Here is a 19,384-nt window from a genome sequence, read left to right as displayed (position 1 = left end):
GGGCACGGGGACGAGTCTGAGGACCCGTAAGGGCACGGGCGACGGTGGGACTCACGTGCAGCCCCGAAGGCCAGAGTGCACCGGGTAATTAGACCGAGCCAGGATACATCCAGGCCCCATGCCAAAGAGGTTAGAAAGGCGGCCTCCCTTGAACATATTAACATCAAAGACGTGGCGGGCGAGATAAAGAGGGTGCATTTAAACCGGATTTGGTACAGTAGGTAGGGGCGCTGGGGGGGTCACAGCACCCCTAGAGGTCGTCCTGCCACACCATACCAAAGAGAACTAATTTTAAGCTAGCACAGGTCTGTCTCCATAACATACATCCTGAGAGTCGCATCATCTCACACCTCCTAGAGACAACTGGGAAAGAGAGAAATACAGATTTCCATTTTGTTTTAAAAATGTGTCTTTATTTGCAGCATCAAACCACAGAGCACAGCAGCCCAGCTGGGCTTCCCCTGCCTCCTCTCACTTGAAGCATGGGTCTGCTGAGCCAAATGGTGGTTAAGAAGGGGACAGGGACTATCAGCAAGATGCCCTCTTTAAATACAGCTTGACTGAGGAGGAGGAGCTGAGAGGAGACCAGTACAGTGTGTGTGTTAGGGGGAAGGGAGTGGTAATCACACCTTTCCTGGACTTTCTTGATCAAAATCCATCTCTTCAGTGGCCACACAGCTTTCACTGATGCTCCTTCCAAGTGCAAAAGGTTCTTTTTCATGCCTTGCTCACACTGCCCCCATGCAGAGAAGGCACTCTGAGCTGTGAGAGGCATCCCCCTCCTCCGAGACCCAGGGTTCAAGCACTGATAAACCTCTCCCCCTATACCTCCAGCCCCAGTATCACAGGCTGCTTTCCACTCAACAACAGTGCAACCACCATCACACACAGGTCAACCCAAAAAGAACTCCAACCCCCCCACCAGGGAATCATATTCATTGCTATATTGAAACAGGTGCAGAGGATGGGATAAGGGAGAAGCCCCACGTTTAGAGGTTGGCCTTGCCAAGAGAAACCACGCTCAGTTAGTGCCAGCCTTCTTTCCATCTGCCCCCTTAGAACCTGCTGCTCTCCATGATCCTGCTTCACTAGATGACTGGGGCCGAGCGGTCGTTGGTGACGGTGGGACGCAACTTGACTGTGGCAAATGGGTTGGTGCCTCTGAAAGAAGAAAGGAAGCAGGAAGAATAAAGGCTCTGGAAATATTATCCAGCCACCACAGTGGCAGAGAGCAGGCCCTTTTAGGACTGCTGGATAGCAGTACCCTTTTCCACGGGACTTGCAGTGTCCCTCACGACTAAGAGTGGGACATGCTTCTGGGATGGAGGTGTGTGTTCTCTTCCCAGTGGTATTCAGTGGATGAATCCCAAGTTAATACATCTCTTCCACAAGGCTATTTTGCTATCTCTCCAAGGGAGATTGGAGAGATAGCACCTCCCTCCCCATTAGCCTCTGTATAATTCATAAGAAGAGCAATTGGTCAGTGATGAAGGAGCTGTGCACCTCCAGGGACAGCGGCAAGTGCTTAAGTCAGAGAGGAAGGGAGCACAGCTCCCCTTCCTCTCCCAGGCCTGGGTTGCTAGGGCTTCTCTTTCAATTTGCTTCAGTCACTGGGAAGCAGGATTGAAGGTGCAAGATGCATAACACCAGAGTAACTTGTATCAGGTTTGTAAGCCAACATCCAGTTGAGAGCCACAGTTCTCCTGTAATAGTTGCCCACAATATGGGCTATCCCAGTACTTTGCCACTAGGAGGCAGGGTAGCCAATAATAGTCTGTTTGCAGCCAGCCAGGGAATCCGCTGGGATGAATTTGACTAGGGCTGAGGACACACTACTTGTACACCAGGGTAATTTACACCAGAATACAGTTACTCTTGATTTTGGTTTACATGGGATGGATACATGGAAGAGTCACCCCTCAGACTGGGCTCCTGTAACTGTGCTCTGTGCCCTGAAAAATCTCCAATTGTTCTGCTGCATCCCATCCCTCTGGCTTCTCCCAAAAAGTCTCACCCTATTTCACATTCTCCGAATCAGGTATTAGAGACAGAGAAGATGTAGCAAATCCTCTGGTCAAGCTCCGGGGAACAATGTAGTTTGCTCTCTGTTGTTTGGTCTAATATTAAAAATGCTGCCACCACTTCTTTTGGAGAACAAAAATTGACTGACCAATCATTCTCTTGGTCAGGAGATACTTCAACTTTCCCCTTTCTTTTTTTTTTAAATCCCATCACTCCTTATTGCACTTTCATTTTAACTCATTATACCTTCCCCAACAGGCAGCCATGAACAACTAAACATGTCACCTCCTCAGCCTGAGAGATGTTACTTCCATTCTTCCAAGAGAGAATAGATATGGCTCCAGGGGTCTTGCTAGATCTGTTTCCCCATCTCTCACTCTTTGTTCTGTTATTTTACTTGGGACATGAGTTACAGGAATGATCACGATCACCCTTATTTCTTTGTTTTGAGACACTGGCATCACATTTCCTTTTCTTTATACATGTCCCTAGACCTTTTCAAAGAATAGCATAGCACCCGCACAGCACCAAGCCCTCAGACCAACTCACCGAGGAAAGAGTTCTGGGGGTTGTTCCAATGCAGAGGACTTCTGCAATGAAGAGAGACAACAAAGAGAAAACTAAGAGCAAGTGCATTTTACAAGTTAGACTCACAAAGAGAAGGGGACATGCATGCACACACAAACACACACAGGGTGGAACTGTCAAAAGTGCCTATAAATGGGACTTAAGCTCTTCCAGCAGTGCTTTTGAACCCCTGCACCAATACAGAACTGCATATAACAAATACCTGGGAGTGGAAGGGGGAGGTGAAAAGGGGAAGAGGGCATTGTCACCACACAGGCTTTTCCAGATCTGCCCAAATATCCCCTCTTTTTGTCAGGGGAGAAGGGAATGTTTCTAACTATTGGAGTTTGGTATCTGCAAATCAGTCAGTAATGTTCTCCCTGAGATGAAGGCCCATTGGTCAGTGCAGTAAAGCACCCCGGTTCCTGCAGTCAACAGCACACAAGGCAGTGATGTGGCCTGCAGAAATGTCCAGCCACCTCAGACTCCCCACCCTGAAAGCGTCTGGGTCACCTAGGGTGGCCTTCAGCCTGAGTCCAGAGCAAGGCTCAAGCCCATAGCCAGTTACTGCCTCAACACTCTGCCATCATGCCTCAGGCACCTGTAGAGCACAGCCAAAAAGAAAATACATGGACTCCAAAATCAAATTCAAAAGCCAACACAGACAGAGATGCCCCCTGTGGGGACACCCATGTGATAATGCCAACTCTTAGCGCACAGAACGGTGAAGTCCCTATGTGCGTTAGTTAGGTTCCCATGCACATTGTCCCAAACCAGGCCTCAGTTCACCCCAAGAGGGATCAAGTCCAGGGAGGTGAAAAAAGTTGAGTGGCTACCACACATTTAATCCCCAGCTGAGGCTCCTTGCGGGACCAATGGGCAAAGTGGGATTTGTAGCAGCCGTGCCCCACTAAGATCCCAGCTGTTTTCACACCAGGCATTCTACAGCCAGGAGATGGGAGCCATGCTCCACTTCTGCTGATCCAGGCTGGGTCAGAATTAGAAGCGAGAGGCTCTATACCTCCCAGTCTTCAATTCCAGGAGCTGTCCCATTCCCCCTGCCTGGGGCTGGACTGGAACCCACAGGTGACCTAGAGGAGACAAGCTAAGTTCCCTGATCCCTGAACTAGGCAGGCCTGGAACTTCTCAGGGTGAAATGCTGCAGATTTCTCAGTCCCTGGGACCATCCAATTCCCTCCAGCCTGAGAATGGATTGGCACCAGTGACCTAAAGAGGTGGACTCCATACCCCAATCCCTAGAGACAGATCTGCCTTTGCCCTAACCTCAGGTACTCAAGGGATATGTTTCTCCACTCCCTTCCTTCAGCCTCCTGAGATCACAAGATTGGCGCTGTATTTTTATTTAACTTGGCCTGGCCCACCCCACCCTTCAGAAGAGGGCCCCCAAAAGCACTAGCCACCATGCTTCAATGGAAAAGAAGGATGGCATCTCTGTTAGCTGGTCCCCAGCCCAGCCCAACTCCATCACTCCTGGTCCTACTGTTAGCAGAAAGAGCTGCTGCCCTGGAGCCACCAGAAGTCAGGCTGGGAGGTCATGGAGAAGAGAAGTAGGCTGAAGGGTCCCTGGTGAGTGAGAAAGAGAAGTGAGGGGGACACAGGGCTACTTCTGGCCCGAGGGAGCCTGGGATTGGAGAGAGGAGCTACTGTTAAAGAGAGCAGGGAGGACCTGGAGGAGTACAGCTATGCAAACAGCAGACAATGCCAACCCACAGCAGACAGGACCAGGGGGGGAATTTGTGCCCTGGAGAACTAGAATTAGACCAGGTGGGAGGGGGGTAGTCAGAAGCAGCACTATTAAGCTCCCACCCTGCTGAGTTCCCATGACTTAAACCTGGCCTGCTCATTCCCACTCCACACATCACTAGTCAAACAGTTAGACAGCATTGGTGATGCTGCCCCTTCCCAATAAGCTTCAGCAGAAGAAATGCATCCCTGAAAAGAAGGTCAGCATTTCCTGACAGGCACACCCTAACCCCAAAGGTCACCTCTCATGATCCCAGCTAAGGGGGATGCTGGATTGTCACCATATACACTCACCTTCGAGTCAGAGGAATTGGTTGTCACATTGCTTCGGCAACTGCCTGAGTCTCGAGAAGAGCTTGGTGATTGGGGCTGGGCAGCATTGTGCCAATAATTGCTTGCTGATGGGATGCTGGGCCGGTCCAGGAGATCATCCATGCTGTGGCTGCTTCGTAGTGATCTGAGCAGGAGTGGAAGGTTGACGGGTGAGAGTCCAAGAGGAGGAAGAATGTGGAAAGGGCAGAGCAGAGACCTGGGGAGTACTGCCTTGAGGTCTCTCCAGGGGGAATGTAGAATTGGGAATTCACCTAACCAGAATTGCAGAGGCCTCCAAAAAGGTTTTGCCCATATTTGAGAGCCATCCTGGAAATCTGTGCCCATGGGCACCAGTGGCCTTAGACAGCTTGTTGAGCTTGCACAAGGGCCTGATCCTGACCCCGCAGCTCCCCCCAGGACATGGCGTCAGATGGACATTCACTTGCTTTCACAATTTACAGACATGCACTTCAACAACTGCACAAGTGTGCCGAGCTCCCATTACCTAGTGGTTGGCTCCTCCGAGTGTCTTATTTCCTCCATGGGCTTTACATATGCTTCAGGGAACCAGCCGCACCTAGGACCACACAGACAGAGGGGCTAATGAGCCCTTGCATAAAAAAGGTAAGAAGTGCCATACGGGGTCAGACTAATGGTCCATCTAGCTTAGTACCCCATCTCCAACAGTGGCAGCAGTGAATGCTTTAGAGGGAGAGCATTAACCCAGGTATATCTAAAGCAGCGGTTCTCAACCTCCAGAACTTTTGTGAATTGAGCAGCGCCCCCTTTCAAAAGCTTCTTGCAGAGGGGCCAGGCAAGTACAGCCTTAGCCTGTTCTTATCTGCTTATCTCCACACACTTCCTGCAGCATTTTTCAAAGAATCGCTCAGCACCCCAATATGTCCCAGCACCCTAGTTGAGAATCACTGATCTATCCCCTATTCATTACCCAATAGTGGTATCGACCACTATTGGTTTAGAGATGCCAAAGGGAAAATATCTTCAAACATTTTGTTCAAGAGCTATTAATAGACCTAGCATCCTTGAATTTGTCTAGTCCCTTTTTGAACCTGGCTATTCTCTCTGCCTATAACCCTTCCTGTGGCAAGGAATGCCACAAGATAACAATGTACTACATAAAAAAGTACTTTCTTTTGTTAGGGTTAAACCTGTCTTCCACTAATGTCAGTGGTTGGGTAGCAACACTTTATGCTTCTGAGTTCAATTATGTCCCATGGGACTTACATGGTCAGGATGCTTACTGCAAGAAAGTTAATTTGGCCTCTAACAGACACCACTCACCAAGATCTTGGTCCCACATCTCCAAAAGAGAGCATTTTCTGCCTGGAGATGTTGCTAGCCCCTTGATTCAGCAATGTCTGAGGGAAGGAGACCTTCTATTGACCCACCAGAACCCAGCTTCCTACAGCAGCTGAGTTTTCTTTGGAGTGCTTCTACCCAGAGTAGGAGAGGGCTTGCTTAGCTTTTGGGATCTGCAAGGCTTTGACTCCCAGGAATGCCACAGGTACAATCAGGATAAACACAAAGAGAGAAGGCCCATTCCAGAAAGCAGAGACAGACAGTTATGGGGATTCTGCCAAAGAAAGTCCCTTTGCCAAAGAGACCAAGAAATCTCAAAGAAGTGTCCAAGCAAGAGCTATAAGGCAACCTGGCAGTGTTGGAATTACACTTTGACTCTTAGGGAGGTCTGCGGTGGTGGCAATCAGAAGGAGCTGCCACCACCGCCACCACCATCTGGGCTGCTTAGAAAGGCACGGGGTGGGCCAGGGGCTGACCACCTGCAGGGTGGCTCTCATCTCTTATAGAGGGGCTCAGCCCCCACAAGCTCCACTCTAATTCGAACCCTACCAGGCACCCACATGCACCACCAAACACCCTGCAAATCTTGCCGCACTTTGTCAGTGACCTAGGCACTGTATTCAATACCAAGCCAGTGTTTTATATAGTGGTTTCTATGCATTGCGAAGCTCTGGGCCACAGCAGCTCTTGCTGCCAGCAGGAGTAAGGACCTGGCTAGGTTGAGATTAATGCCTCTCCTTTAGGCTGGGGAGAAGGGGGGGCATTTAATATGTTAAGCACCATTCCTCAGAGCTGGCATGCTCTCTCTGCTAAGGCCCCATTCTAGTACAGCACTGTGTAGAGGTACAGAGCAGACTTACATGGACAATCCCTCCAGCTTGCCATAGAGCCAGCCATTCTGTGCGTCCGGCATCAGCACAGTGATAACATCACCCTTGTTAAACTGTAGTAGGGTCCGGTTGGTGCCAGTAGAGTGGGGCACAATAGCTTGGACTCTCAATCTATTGCCTCCACCTCCGCCTTCCCCTCCAATGGACTCCCCAAAGGAGCTGCAACGAGAGCGCTGCCCTGTGGAAAGCGAGCCTGGCAGAAGCAGACATAGCATGAGAACGAGCAGGGCTGGGAAGCGGGGTCAGCTCTAGGCTTCCTCAATGACAGAGGCCTCATACCATCTGAAGCAGTGGTTCTCAAGGTTTTTGTACCAGGACCCATTTGTAAGCATCAATGGCCAGTCTCGAGCCAGTGTCCCTCACTCCCAACCCACTGCCCCCCTATCCCAGGCCCGCAGTGTATGGGGCAGGGAGGGGGACCCCAAGCACCCCCTTGTAGGCTGGAGCTCTGCCAGTCTGCAAGGGAAAAGCCACAGTTTCCCACATTTCTCTCCTTTAAAGGAGAATCCAGTTTTAAAGTGTGTTGATCCCCCAAGGGATGACAGGTTTGAACGGTTATAAACTCCTGCAAGACTGTTTCAGGCTGGACATAAGGAAGAATTTCTTCACTGTCTGAGCCCCCAAGGTCTGGAATAGCCTGCCACTGGAGGTGGTTCAAGCACCTACATTGAACACCTTCAAGAGAAATCTGGATGCTTATCTTGCTGGGATCCTATGACCCCAGCTGACTTCTTGCCCCTCAGGCAAGGGGCTGGACTCGATGATCTTCCAAGATCCCTTCCAGCCCTAATGTCTACAAAGTCTATATCCATTTGTAAAGTTTGTTCATGCCCCTTTCATATATTTTTGCAACCCACTTTTGGGTTGCAACCCACAGGTTGAGAAATGCTGGCCTACAGTGAGAAGCCTCTATGTCCATTCAGCCCTGCATTTCATTCTCTCCCACATAGGGTTTCTTTAATAGTGCCCTGACCCAGCACTGGATGGTCTGTCCACTCCAGACAGGCTGAGTGAAGAATACAGACTCCATGTTCACTCAGTCCAGGCTCTACTCACACCCCGTCCAAGCCCACTCTCCTTCCCTGGACCATCCGCCCCCTCCCTCATATACAGTGGGTGCCCACGCGCATGTTGGAACAGATGCATGAAGTTCCATGTCCTTCCTAAATCCATCTTGTAGCTGACTTACCAGCAGAAGGACTCCTCTGCAGGGTTCGCTGAGTGAACTCTGGCTGAGGAGAGGATATCATTTCAGAGGACTCCTGGGAGAAAGTGCTTGAATTTTGTCCTGCCAAGGCAGAGCCATAATCTCCTAGAGGTCTCTGGGACTGCTGGGGGGAAACAAGAGTGAGCACAAGTAGTTTACACAGAGGATCTAACACCCAGAGATGCTGATCTCCCCTGAATGAATATATCTGCTCCCACCTCCAACACCTCCATCCACCATATACCATATCTCCTTTCAGCTTGGCTAGCAAGTGTCACTGAGAAAGAGCAATTAGGTATATAAATAGGTAAAAATGAACAGGAGATTCCCACCCCCCCTTCCCCCACAAAAAAAAAAAAAATCTTGCAGAAGGCCTGGGTCTGCCCTTTGTCCTACGATCTCACCCCCAGGATGTGTCATTCCAATCACCCCCTACCACTGCAGCTAATGGTTCTTTGCATTCTCCTCACCATCTCCAGGTGGCTTGGAGTTAGGCGGCCTGACAGGTACCCTGAGCTTGATAAAGCACTGAGGCGACTCTGGGAGTGGCTGCTGACCAGGTTGTGGCTGGCCTCCAGCTGCTCCTTCCACAGAGGCACCTTGTTTTGGATGATGCCCCGAGCCTTAAGAAGAGAAAGTAAGGGGGAGATCAGAGGGGGGGAATCAAGTCTTGGAGCAGAGCAGCAATTAAAGAGAGAGGAGACCAAAACAAGCTACAACCTGTAGCCAACACAGCCCCTATTCTCTCCATCTGGGTGAGGCAGTCCCAGATGGGCTCTCCAGATCCTCTTGCTTCTTCCATGGAGAGGACACCCCAAGGAGAGTCCTGTGGTTCATGGTTGTCTTTGTCAAGGTGTGGACCCTTCTTTCGTGGCTCCCAGTGAAAAGCACCTCCTAGCTATGTGTATTTATGTGTTTCTAAGTGTACCAGTCACCATGGTGTCTACATGCTAGAGGTGATCCACTAGACCCTAACCAAACAGATCCTCACTATTTCCTTGAAGCCACAAACTTAACCAAGATCACTTGTAGACTTTAGTAGGAGACAACCCCCAACAGAGACCCACCGCCCCTCTCTCTAGCTATCAATGGGTGTTTTGAATACCAGGGAAATGTCTATCGTGCCTTGCTCCCCTCCCTCAAGTCCTTGTCTGAATGCCCCAAGCCAAAGTGCTTCTAGGAGGATTCATCCTGCCCCCAACTGCAGGTCATGACCACACCATGCCTTGTTGTAGAACTGGAGGAAGGTGTTGGACAGCAGCTGGTGCTTTTCAGCCAGGAACCGATAGCGGCGCTTCTCCTCCAGCTCAGCAGCCTTTTGGCTCTCAGAGATGAATGCCTGCATCTCCGAGTGCAAGCGCCTCACATTCTCCTGAGGGGCAAAGAAGAAAGAGAGGAAGAAGAGGTATAAAACCAACTCTGCACTTAGCACATTGGAGGGAATGTGTCCAGGCTTTCTCAGCTGGCTTTATGGGCTTGGGCAGGACAGAAAGATTAAAAGAAAGCAAGATCTGGTCCCTAACCTTTATGCCATCTAGCTAAGCCATCTGCCTCAAGCATCTAGCACTAGTGAACTTCACAGGTTAATGATACCTTCTGTGGAAAGGTATTGCCTTCTCCCTGATGTCACCTTGTTGCCTGTTGAATCCCAGGGAGCGCCCCCTTAGTTGAATCCCAGGGAGCACCCCCAAGGAAGGCAGAGGCCATTCAAAAGCCATGTGAAGCTCCAGAGGAGTCACCAGCCTTAGTCTGTGAAGGCCCCACTCCTCTTCCCAGACCCTCACAATTCTCAGTGCCTTCTCTGTCTTCCCCACCTTCATATCCCAGGCACTCTTGTCTCGGGTCCTCTCCAGCTTCCACAGCTCTGACATGCACTTATCCAGGTTGGCTGCCCTGCGCCGGTACTCCAGCTCATACCGCTGACGGCTGTCCTGCAGGAAGCAGAGCACAGAGACAATAAGAAATATTTTCAAATTTGGTCACCTAAGTAGATAATACCTTGACTAATTCTCTGCCACCACCACAGCAGGGCATTGATGGTGCTCTCCTGTCTCCTGCTCTTCTCCTGTGGAACATTGCAGAGGGTTTCAGTAGGCCGTTTTGTGGCTAGGGTCTAACTAGGGCCTTCTGCATCCTTTGCAGGAATGGTTGCCTATAACCACAGGGAACTGAACTCAACTCTATGGGAAGCCTCTTTTAATTCTCTGCTCCTAACGTACTTTGGGGTATAAATCTCACGCAAGTTCAGTGGGGCTAATTCTTAAAAAATATGTAGGTCCATCAGTCCCATTGAAATCAGTGGTAGGCAAGTGCCTAAACACCTCTAAATGTCTGGGGCCAAGTTCCTACTGAAGAATGGGACTGAGGGTCCTAAACCATTTAGAATTATTCAACAACTCTCAGCACACGGGGGACTTGGCCATGTCCACCCACCATATTACTGACAATGTGAGCAGGAAAGCAAAGAGAAATTCCTTCAGTTCCCTTTATCCGGACAGTGACAGAATCCTCTGAGCTTCTCCTTTTGGTTAAGCAACACTATAAACTACTGAGGCTATGAAAGCTGGAGCTGCCTTGAGGGACTCCAAGGAAGGAGAGGGCACAGCGAGGTGGAGGCAGTGAGCAGCCATCTTAAATCTTCTAAGTCCAGAATGTCAGGGCTATGTCCCAAAGAGTCCCTGAACTGGAACTTTTGACCCATATTTGAACATTGGCTGAGTCCTTTGTCTCTACATCTTCCCACGGCACCAGCTGCATCCTCTGAGAGGACATAGAGCGATACTGCCTGGTTCCACGTGAACACAGTTATACTGGTTCTGATTTGGGAGGTAGCTATGGGCAGAGCTTATTAGCTGCCCATAGCACCACATTATAAACTATTTCCAGTTGTGGAGGTCTGCGGAGCCTCAAGGACCATGTCCTGGAATTTGCTCCCCTAATACATGGTTGCTTTAGGTGGGGATGAAGATCAGCCTAGCACTCTTCTTGGGAAGAACAGAAAAACCTGCAAGAGGGTTCAGGAGGGACATGGAAGTGTTGTTACTCACATTGATGAATTGCATATCCAATTTGGTGTTTTTCTCCATGTGCTGCAGCAGGTCTACATGGAACTTCTGGGCCTAGAAAAAGTGCAAAAATCATTAGACACCACTCTGCTTCCCCACATGCCTGGCATTAGCAGCTGGCATTGCCTGGCACTGGCAACTGCTAGTGTGACCTAACAGAGGAGAGTTAGGGAATGCCAGGGAGAAAATTGCAGAGTCTATACTTCATCTAGTTCATGTAATTGTATATGGTTTGGGCAAGGACCATCTCTTGCTATGGGTATGTTCAGCACCAAGCACTGCTAGGTTTTAGTGTTTCATAGTTAGTAAGGTCGGAAGGGACCTGAGTAGATCATCGAGTCCTGTTAGTTTGGATGTTTAGGCACTTCTGTAATACAAGTAGCTAGCAACAGTACAGCTAGGAGCAACAGTCTCCCAGTCACATACCATGGGTAGTATGAAGGCATTACTTACACTTCACAACTGGATGCAGCTTAGATCCCACATGTGCGCACTCGTGCACACAATTCTGCATGGTTCTGTTCAACAGAAACTGGGAAGTACTGAAACAATGGGAGGCCTCTTGCACTCCTCTGGTCCTCTGTTCCTAACAGATTTAGGAGCCATTACAGCCCCATAAAACAAATTCACGTGGTGTAGTTATGTGCCAGTAGATCAGTATAGTAGGAAGCTACTCACCACAACTTCCAAATCGGAGTTCAAGAGCCTCTGGGTGTCAGACATCTGCATCAGAATTTGACCTTCAAAGAAATAGATCAAAGTCTCAGAGCCAGACCTGCCTCCTCCTGTTTATCAAGCTCCATTAACGTTTGAGCAGTGTGGCCATTATTACTGTTACAAACAGTCAACATTATGTCACCCAGCACACTGTTATCTTGGTACAAGAGTTCAGCGGATATTGCTATGCATTATTTTAAGTTCTACCAACTTGTGGGGCAGGGTCCAGGGAGAGGAGAGAAAGATCCAGCCAATCAGCATCATCCCACTGCTTAGAGATGTTTAATTTCTTTCTAGAATTTAAGTGACTGTGGTGAAAAGGCACAAATTATAGACCATGCCAGAAAGCTACTGGGTTAACACTTTATGGGAAACCAAAGTGCCCGTGACCTGCGTAGCAGATTGCAATGACTGGAAAACTAAGAGCTGTGATCCTGGGCAAGCCATTCTGTACTTCCACTGAGCCACAACTCAATGAAACAGAATAGACTCCAAATTCTGCTCAGCCCAAAGACAGCCATCTAGTAACTTGGTGTCATGTTCATCTACATTACACACCATATTTGCAGTGATTCCAGTAGAAAATACATGCCCAGTTCAGAGCATGTCTTGTGTTCTTAGTTTGATATTAAATTTAGTGTAGTTTATGCCTCCCCTGTGTTTTTAGTTTGGGTTGTGCTACCAGTATCAGTATTCAGGAGCTATGAAGGCGGCAGCAAAAGGATTAGGCTGCTACATACAGCAGCAGGACATTTACGTGATACGTTTACTGTTGCCTAATTAGCTCTGCAGTAAACAACTTCACAACTACATGTGCAGCCCTGTTAGGCCACATGAAACTAATAAACTCCACCAAGTTAGTACTTGTAAATACAGGTACTAGCCTGCAGTGGAGTTTTTTTTATGCACAAGAGTGCTTCCATGTTGGGCTGCTTGCTGGCTAGCCCTGTACTAGAGCACCCTTGTGCCCCAGCCAGCCCCTCCACAGCACATTAAGCTGGGTCAGAGCAGCCCTGGGTGGCAGGGATCTGGGGGGGGGGCGGGGTGCAGCCTGGCAGCCCAGGGCTGCTCCAACCCAGCTCAATGTGCTGCACTCCCAGGTTCATGTGCAGATGCACACCCAGGAGCAATAAACTCCAGAGTTTTCCCACTTGCATATGTAGATGTGCGTGGGGTTTGGGAATTTGAGACCTAATGGCTAAGGTAGCTGGGGGGGGAGGGGAGGGGAGATGGGCATGTAAGCAGGAGGCTTTTGCTAAAATGACAAGCACTGAAATAATATTATTTTCAGTGCTCATAATATCAGAGTTAACCCACAGAAGTGAATGGGCCTGCCTGCCTGCTCTCAGAGTGGAAACAGACATTGCTTTTGTGCCATCATAAAAAAAGATTATGGTGGTACAAAGGCTAAGAAACCAGATGGCCATTCCCCTTGCCATGCAACAAATGCCCAGAATTTGTGACCGTGACAAAAGTGGCAATAGTTCTTGCTGCTTTATTGCAGTGGACATGTGTTGTTTTATGACACAAGCATGTGGGCAGCCTGGAGCTGCCCGTCCTCTCCAGCCACTCCAGGCAGGTGCTCTAGCAACTTGAGGGGCCTGATTCTGCACAATATCAGGCGCTGTAAGCCCCAGGAGCAGCTGCTCAGCTTTCTCCTCTTCTGAAGATGTGCCCCAGATTACCTGGGGTGCATCTTTGCAAGCAAGCAAGCCAGCCCCAGCTTTCACCTCTGACAGAAACATGCCCCAAAGAATCTCCTAAAGAACACTTATATAAGCAAGGAACACATAGTTCATTGTGCCACAAGATTGGGCCGTGCCTGATGCAGGACAACAGGCAGTGTCTGTTTTGCACAAGGAAGTGGATCAGCCATGGCAGGACATGCTTGTCACAGCTGATCTGCTTTACTTGGTGACATCTTTTCAGAGGCTTAGAGTGATATTCAAGCTGGCTGCAGACCCAGAAAGATAGCACTGCATGAGTGACCACCAGGTCATGCTTCCAAGGTTTTCTCTACAGCTGTAAGGGCTGGTTTGGAATGAGGGCATAGACCCTTGCGGCAAAATTCTGCAGCTGACACTATAAACTGTGGGGCCTGCTACAGGGCCTTGGTCAGCACTGTGTCTTGCTCAGGGCATAAGGGATAAATTCTGTATCCAAGATAGCAGAGGAAGAGGCGAGTGCTTCGCCAGTGCAGGTTAAGGGCCAAGGGGGTTAGTGTTTTAAGGTCATATGAGAAACCTGCCTCATCCCTTGGGATGAGCAAAAGCTGAGAGTGCCAAATGAACCCACTGTGTAGGGACTGGTGCTCAGTGCTATCATCCAAGATATCCAGGGCCCTTCCCCTGTGCAGTCCTTTATGCCTCTTGCTATTAAGGTAGCACTGGAACAGGCAGGGATCACTTGGAGGGGAAGTCAGAGTTTAAACCAGGCCAGTCAATGAGAAGAGCAACTCTTACCCAAGATCTGTGAAGTGGAGCTCTGGAGGGCCTGCTCCCCAATCTTCTGTATGGCCTTGAAATAGATCTCAGCAGCTTCAGACAATGCTGCAAAAATACAGAAGGATTGTAGGCTACCCTGGTCCTCTCCACCACTCTTCTCTAGCTCTTGCATCTTTACCACCTCCCTTCCTTATCACTTACTCTCCCACTTCCCTCCCCACCTCTTCTTGGGACAGGTGGACCAAATGGGCCTCCCTAGCCAACAGAGGAAGCAGCATGTGGGTACAGACAGGTGGGGGAAAAAAGGGGAGGTGAAAGATGGCACTCACCATGGAAGGCACGTAAGTAGTTGTTGCCAAGGTACACCAGGTTCACCAGAGCAGGATTAAACTGCTCCAGGATGCTCTGCAAGCCATCCAGATGAGGAGAGGCAAGAGAACAGAACAGGTTAATGGCAACCTCCTCCATGCACCAAGGGCCTTGGGCTTGAAAAGGCCAGCACCCTCCTGATAGGGCTCATCTAATAGAGTTGACTGCCACCATTTGGACAGACACAGGAGAAGAAAAACAGCTTCCCCTCATCCAGAATTTTGTGGGTTTTCTTCAGCCACCAGAGGTGAACATCACTTCTCAGCAACCATTTCATAGGCACTCCAGCTCTGTAGTTTAGTAGGAGCCCAGAGGGAAAGAGGTCTTAAGCTAGTTACATGGCAGCTCTAGCTGGTGTACTTATCGAAATGTTTGTTAAACAAAGTACCTTTGTGGCATATGGAAATGCTGCAAAAACCTAAAGAGAAGTGAAGCCCTGAAATGAAAGCAAAGTCCTCCCCAGTCTTCTAGCCATAGGTAGGTATGGCTCTTCTCTACAAAAGGGAGCCCATTTCAGGAAGTGCCTATCTAAAAGATGTGTTTTACTGTCTGATACTGAGCCCACCAGCCAGAAGCAGCACAATTGCTAATCCATCCCATGCTGTTGAGCATAAAACACTAAAGCAGTAGAGACAGGCCACCATGCCGGACAATCCTCTTCAAATTTATCAAGCTCCAGCTTAAAACTAGATAGTCTCCTTGTCCTTTCTCCCCTCCAAAACAGTGCTGGAGCAGCCTCCTAGCAAGAGCGAAGTCTCCATAAAAAGATTGCCTAAGAACACTTGATTCAGTAGAGATTTTTAAACGCTTGTCTAAATTCACTGCAACCCTCTTTCAGGGACATGTATTGCCCCCCTGCCATCCCTTAAAAGAAGCTTTCACTATCAGAAGTTGTTTAGGTATAAACAGGTTCTTGTCTAAGTGCACACATACAGGCAGATGGACATATAAATAATGGGTATGCATGCAGACAGAGTGCGTATGTCAGGCACTCTAAAGCTTGGCAGTGATCAAGGCACAAAGAAAAGGCAGTGGCACATGCAGCCCCAGGCCTTTGGTTATCGTCCTTTGACAACTTCATTTCAGGGCTCCCACTGCCCACCTGACCATAGACATCAGAAAGAAAGAGGGCAGGTCCGTTTGGTAACATTTAACCCACCCTTTCCCAACTCAAGGCAGAGTCTCTCATGCCACCTATTTGCCAGGGCTTCAGTCAGTCCAGTTCTACATACCCCAAAGCAAAGACTTACCACCACCCCCTTGGACACTACTCTGCATTCAGCAGAGCCCCATCATCAGGAAGCAATTTTCAAAATCAGTCAGAGCATTCCTTAGTTTCAGCTTGGCGCTCACCTGCACTGCTTTCCTGAACCAGACAGGTCTTGTGTCACCTTAGCATTTATAATACCATTTAAAATGCTAGTGAGACTGGAAAGACTAAATCTCTCTTGCCTAAACTTTGCAGCCCCCTCAACTATTATAGTTGCTAGTCACCTAATGCCTTCCCTGGTGTCAGTATCTTTCTGGAACTAAGGTGCCCACAGGATATCCTGTCTAGGTTTTCCATAGAAGGAATTAACTGGAAAAGGTCTTGACATAAATATGCCACAATCACAGTACTGATGGGACCTGTATGGAACTAGACCACATTTCCATCAGTCTGCTTTCAAACCAGGTCAGGATTCACAGGGCCTGGCAGCAATGCTGGTTTATACCAGCTGAAGATCCGGTCTATGGACTTTCCACCCACAATTCAATCACGCCATTTCTTTAGTCCCCTGAAGCATGGCATTTCTATGGGCCTTTGACAACCCTTCCCATGGGATGATCCCATTACCTTGTGCTCTCCTAGCGAGCCCCTCCCCCCTCTGTTCCACAGTAAAAACAGGGGTAACAGGGCTCACCTTGTAGATGGAAATTGTAGCTCTGTAAGACTCTTCCATCTCACAAAGCTTCTGTGGGGAGGAGGGGGCTCCCTGGAAATAGAGAGGTTGAGGCAAGGCAATGTTGTCCTCAAACCCTCTTGTGAATCCAATTGCAAGCGTTCAGCTGGCTTGAGCTTGCCTCCCTCCCTGGCAAGGCAGGCGACCAGGAAGATGCATACCCTGTTTAAAAAAGAACAACGTTGCAAGAAGGTTTAATAATTCACCAGTCAGGATGTTAGAACTTGATCCTTGAATGAAACCAGATACTCAGGAGAGAGGAATCCTGTGGCAGCCAGGACAAGCACGTGACCCTCTTCTTTAAATATTAATTGCAGGTTTCATTATTCAGTTCCCTCCAGACTAAGGGTGGGCACTGGGCACTTATTTGGGCTGCAGAGCCACTTGAGGGGTTTGGTGAGTTGTTGAGGGCCGACTGGGCCTCAGCCCTATCCGTCCTTCTCCCCCACCCCATCATGGCTGTATAACACCAGCCTACGCAGCAGGGCAGGGCAGTGGGCTGGGTGGATGCCAATTGATCCTATCCAGCTGGTCCAAGGACTTATGGGGACTGGATCATGGCTCTGCCCTGGGCCCCAGCCCCAGCCAACCAACCCGCTCCTAGATGCCAATTCCTGCCTGCAGCCCTATCCCATCCACCCGACCAAGTGCACCTTGCCCATGGGGGTCTCAGGCCAGTCTCCATGGAGACCCCACCTGCCTTCTCCATCTGGTGCCCCTGGCAGTGGGTGCAGGGTGGATGGACCAGGGCTCCTGGGAAGTGTGGCCTGGTCCAGCAGCAGGAGCAGAGACTGGCAGCAACAGCCAGAGGGCAAAAGCAAGCTGCCACCATGGGGGCTGCGGAGAAGCCAAGTCCAGCCACCGCACTGCCCCCACCCCACTGCCGTGCCATCTGGCCCCACAGGCTACAGCTCACAGCCTGCCAAAGAGCCACATGTGGGGATAAGGCACACGGGGATAGTGCAGCCGTGCCTGGCAGTGCCAAGGAACCTGCTGCAGGCAGACAGAGTTACTTGCCCAACTGGGTTCTGACCACAGTCAGTATTTGCCTACTCCTGCCCCAAATATCACATGCTGGTTGTACCAGCTGATGCCATCTCTGGCAGGACAATCTCACTACAGCTCACCACTACCACCACCACCTGGACGAGCACCTGGCTGGGGTCATCTGACCCCAGCACACTTTCCCCCCCAGGGCAGGGGGTTGGACTCGATGACCTACTGAGGTCCCTTTGGACCCTAACATCTAAGAATTTATGAACCTCATCCACTCCCATTCCTTAGATGAGATAACTTGGTTAATTTGCAGCTCCAGGCACCACTAATAATGGACTTCCTCTACTTCCACTATCCACGCAGGTTAGGATTTGGCCAGTAACCTCTCCACTCCATTCAGGAGGGGGCAAGGCTCCCCTGGAATATTGTGACCAGTTTTGGACACCGCACTTCAAGGACAATATAGACCCACAAGAAATAGCCTGCTGGAGAGCACCAAAAAGATTAGAAGTCTGGGGAACACAATTTATGAGGAAAGGTTGGAAAAACTAGGATTACATTGTCTGGCAAAGAAAAGATGGCCCCACCCCTCAGTCTTCAAATATGTGAAGGGTAGCTATGAAGAGGATGGTGATAAATTCTCTGTGGGCAGGATGGGAAGTAATGATCTTAAATTGCAACAAGGGAAATTTAGTCTGGATGGTAGGAAGAACTTTCTAGCTCAGCAGGTAGCTCAACAGTTCAGCAGGTTACCTAGAGAGGTGGTGGGGTCTCCATTACTGGAAGTTTTTAAGAACAAGTCAAACACAGACTTGAATGAGATGATTTAGGGATGATCCTGCCTTGAGCTAGGGGTTGGATTAGATCAGGGGTGTCCAACCTTTCTGAATGTGGGGCCGGATCATGAACTTTTTACCACCTAGTGGGCTGGTGAGCCATATTCAAAGACCTCACAGGAAGCAGTAGCGCATCAGGAAGTGATGTCATGTGACCTTTGATACCAATGAAGTTGCAGGAAGCGACAATGAAATGGGTCTGGAAGCATGGCTTAAAACCCAAAATAAAAACAATATAAAAGCCACAATGAAATAATACCAAAACACTTGACTAAAATAAACACTTTCACTTCTACTCACTTCTCAGTGAATGAAAGAAGCAGAACGCAGGCTTGCCCTGGGACACCAGGGCGTACAGCACCAGGTAGAGGAAGCCGCGGAGGAGCAGCCAGCTGTTAGAGGAGAAGAAGCAACGCCTCAGGACACTGCCCGGCTCCATTGGAGATGAGGAGCCCAGTCTTCACACGCGGCCACGCACGCGTAGCCCGTCTCCCTCCTCGCCCCCAGCTCCCATGGAAGAGGGGGAAGGCATGAGTGTGACTTTGTGCTTCCTCCTCACGAGCACACGCATGTGTGGCACCCCCACACGGGCTCCTCAGCATCCTACCTGAGGACATAGCCCCGTTAACAGCCAGGCAGCCACATTTCATGTTCATGCACCCGTCCCCACACCGGACCGCGCTGCCCCTTCCCCACCGATGCAGTGCAGCCCACCCCACGACACGGGGCTTAAAAGGAACCGCATGATTGGCACAGAGGGGGCGAGGGGGCACCTCAGCCCAGGCCCAGGGACCCGCCTGGAGCAAGCTCACCCACCCTGGCCTCCATGGCTGCGGTCGGGGGAGCTGAGAGAGGGGGCCCTGCTCCCCCCGGGGAGAGGGGCAGCAATCACCAGGCAGCCAACTGCTTCGTAGTCTGTGTTCGCCAGACAC

The 19,384-nt window shown here is 49.9% G+C and overlaps 1 protein-coding gene across 2 annotated transcripts; it reads right to left on the bottom strand.

The window, feature by feature from the left end:
* Positions 1-411: 411 nt before the first annotated feature.
* On the bottom strand, positions 412-16,789 carry BAIAP2L2 (BAR/IMD domain containing adaptor protein 2 like 2). 2 transcript variants are annotated; one of them, XM_090043047.1, is made up of 14 exons: positions 16,582-16,789; positions 14,638-14,713; positions 14,327-14,413; positions 11,826-11,887; positions 11,130-11,201; positions 9,897-10,013; positions 9,308-9,454; positions 8,553-8,705; positions 8,065-8,206; positions 6,846-7,068; positions 5,171-5,242; positions 4,648-4,810; positions 2,572-2,612; positions 412-1,161 (listed from the first exon to the last, which is right to left on the bottom strand). In XM_090043047.1, exons 1-14 carry the CDS (start codon positions 16,618-16,620, stop codon positions 1,089-1,091), a joined length of 1,467 nt encoding a protein of 488 aa, XP_089899173.1. In that variant the 5' UTR covers positions 16,621-16,789; the 3' UTR covers positions 412-1,088. The 2 variants fall into 2 exon arrangements, with proteins under 2 accessions (XP_089899173.1, XP_089899174.1); XM_090043048.1 differs by having other exon boundaries at positions 8,065-8,203.
* Positions 16,790-19,384: the final 2,595 nt, after the last annotated feature.

The sequence above is a fragment of the Crocodylus siamensis genome, chromosome 4 (genome assembly GCF_052110815.1).
Source record: "Crocodylus siamensis isolate JL-2025a chromosome 4, ASM5211081v1, whole genome shotgun sequence".
Lineage (NCBI taxonomy): Eukaryota > Metazoa > Chordata > Crocodylia > Crocodylidae > Crocodylus > Crocodylus siamensis.
This window is presented reverse-complemented; position numbering and strand designations above follow the sequence as displayed.

Excerpts from the sequence above, each read along its gene's own strand:
- BAIAP2L2 (XM_090043047.1), bottom strand. The coding sequence starts at position 16,620 with ATGGAAGAGTCTTACAGAGCTACAATTTCCATCTACAAG. Across the intron at positions 14,414-14,637 it reads CTACTTACGTGCCTTCCATG|CATTGTCTGAAGCTGCTGAG; the intron begins GTGAGTGCCATC and ends GTATTTTTGCAG. Across the intron at positions 10,014-11,129 it reads TGGATATGCAATTCATCAAT|GACAGCCGTCAGCGGTATGA; the intron begins GTGAGTAACAAC and ends TGCTTCCTGCAG.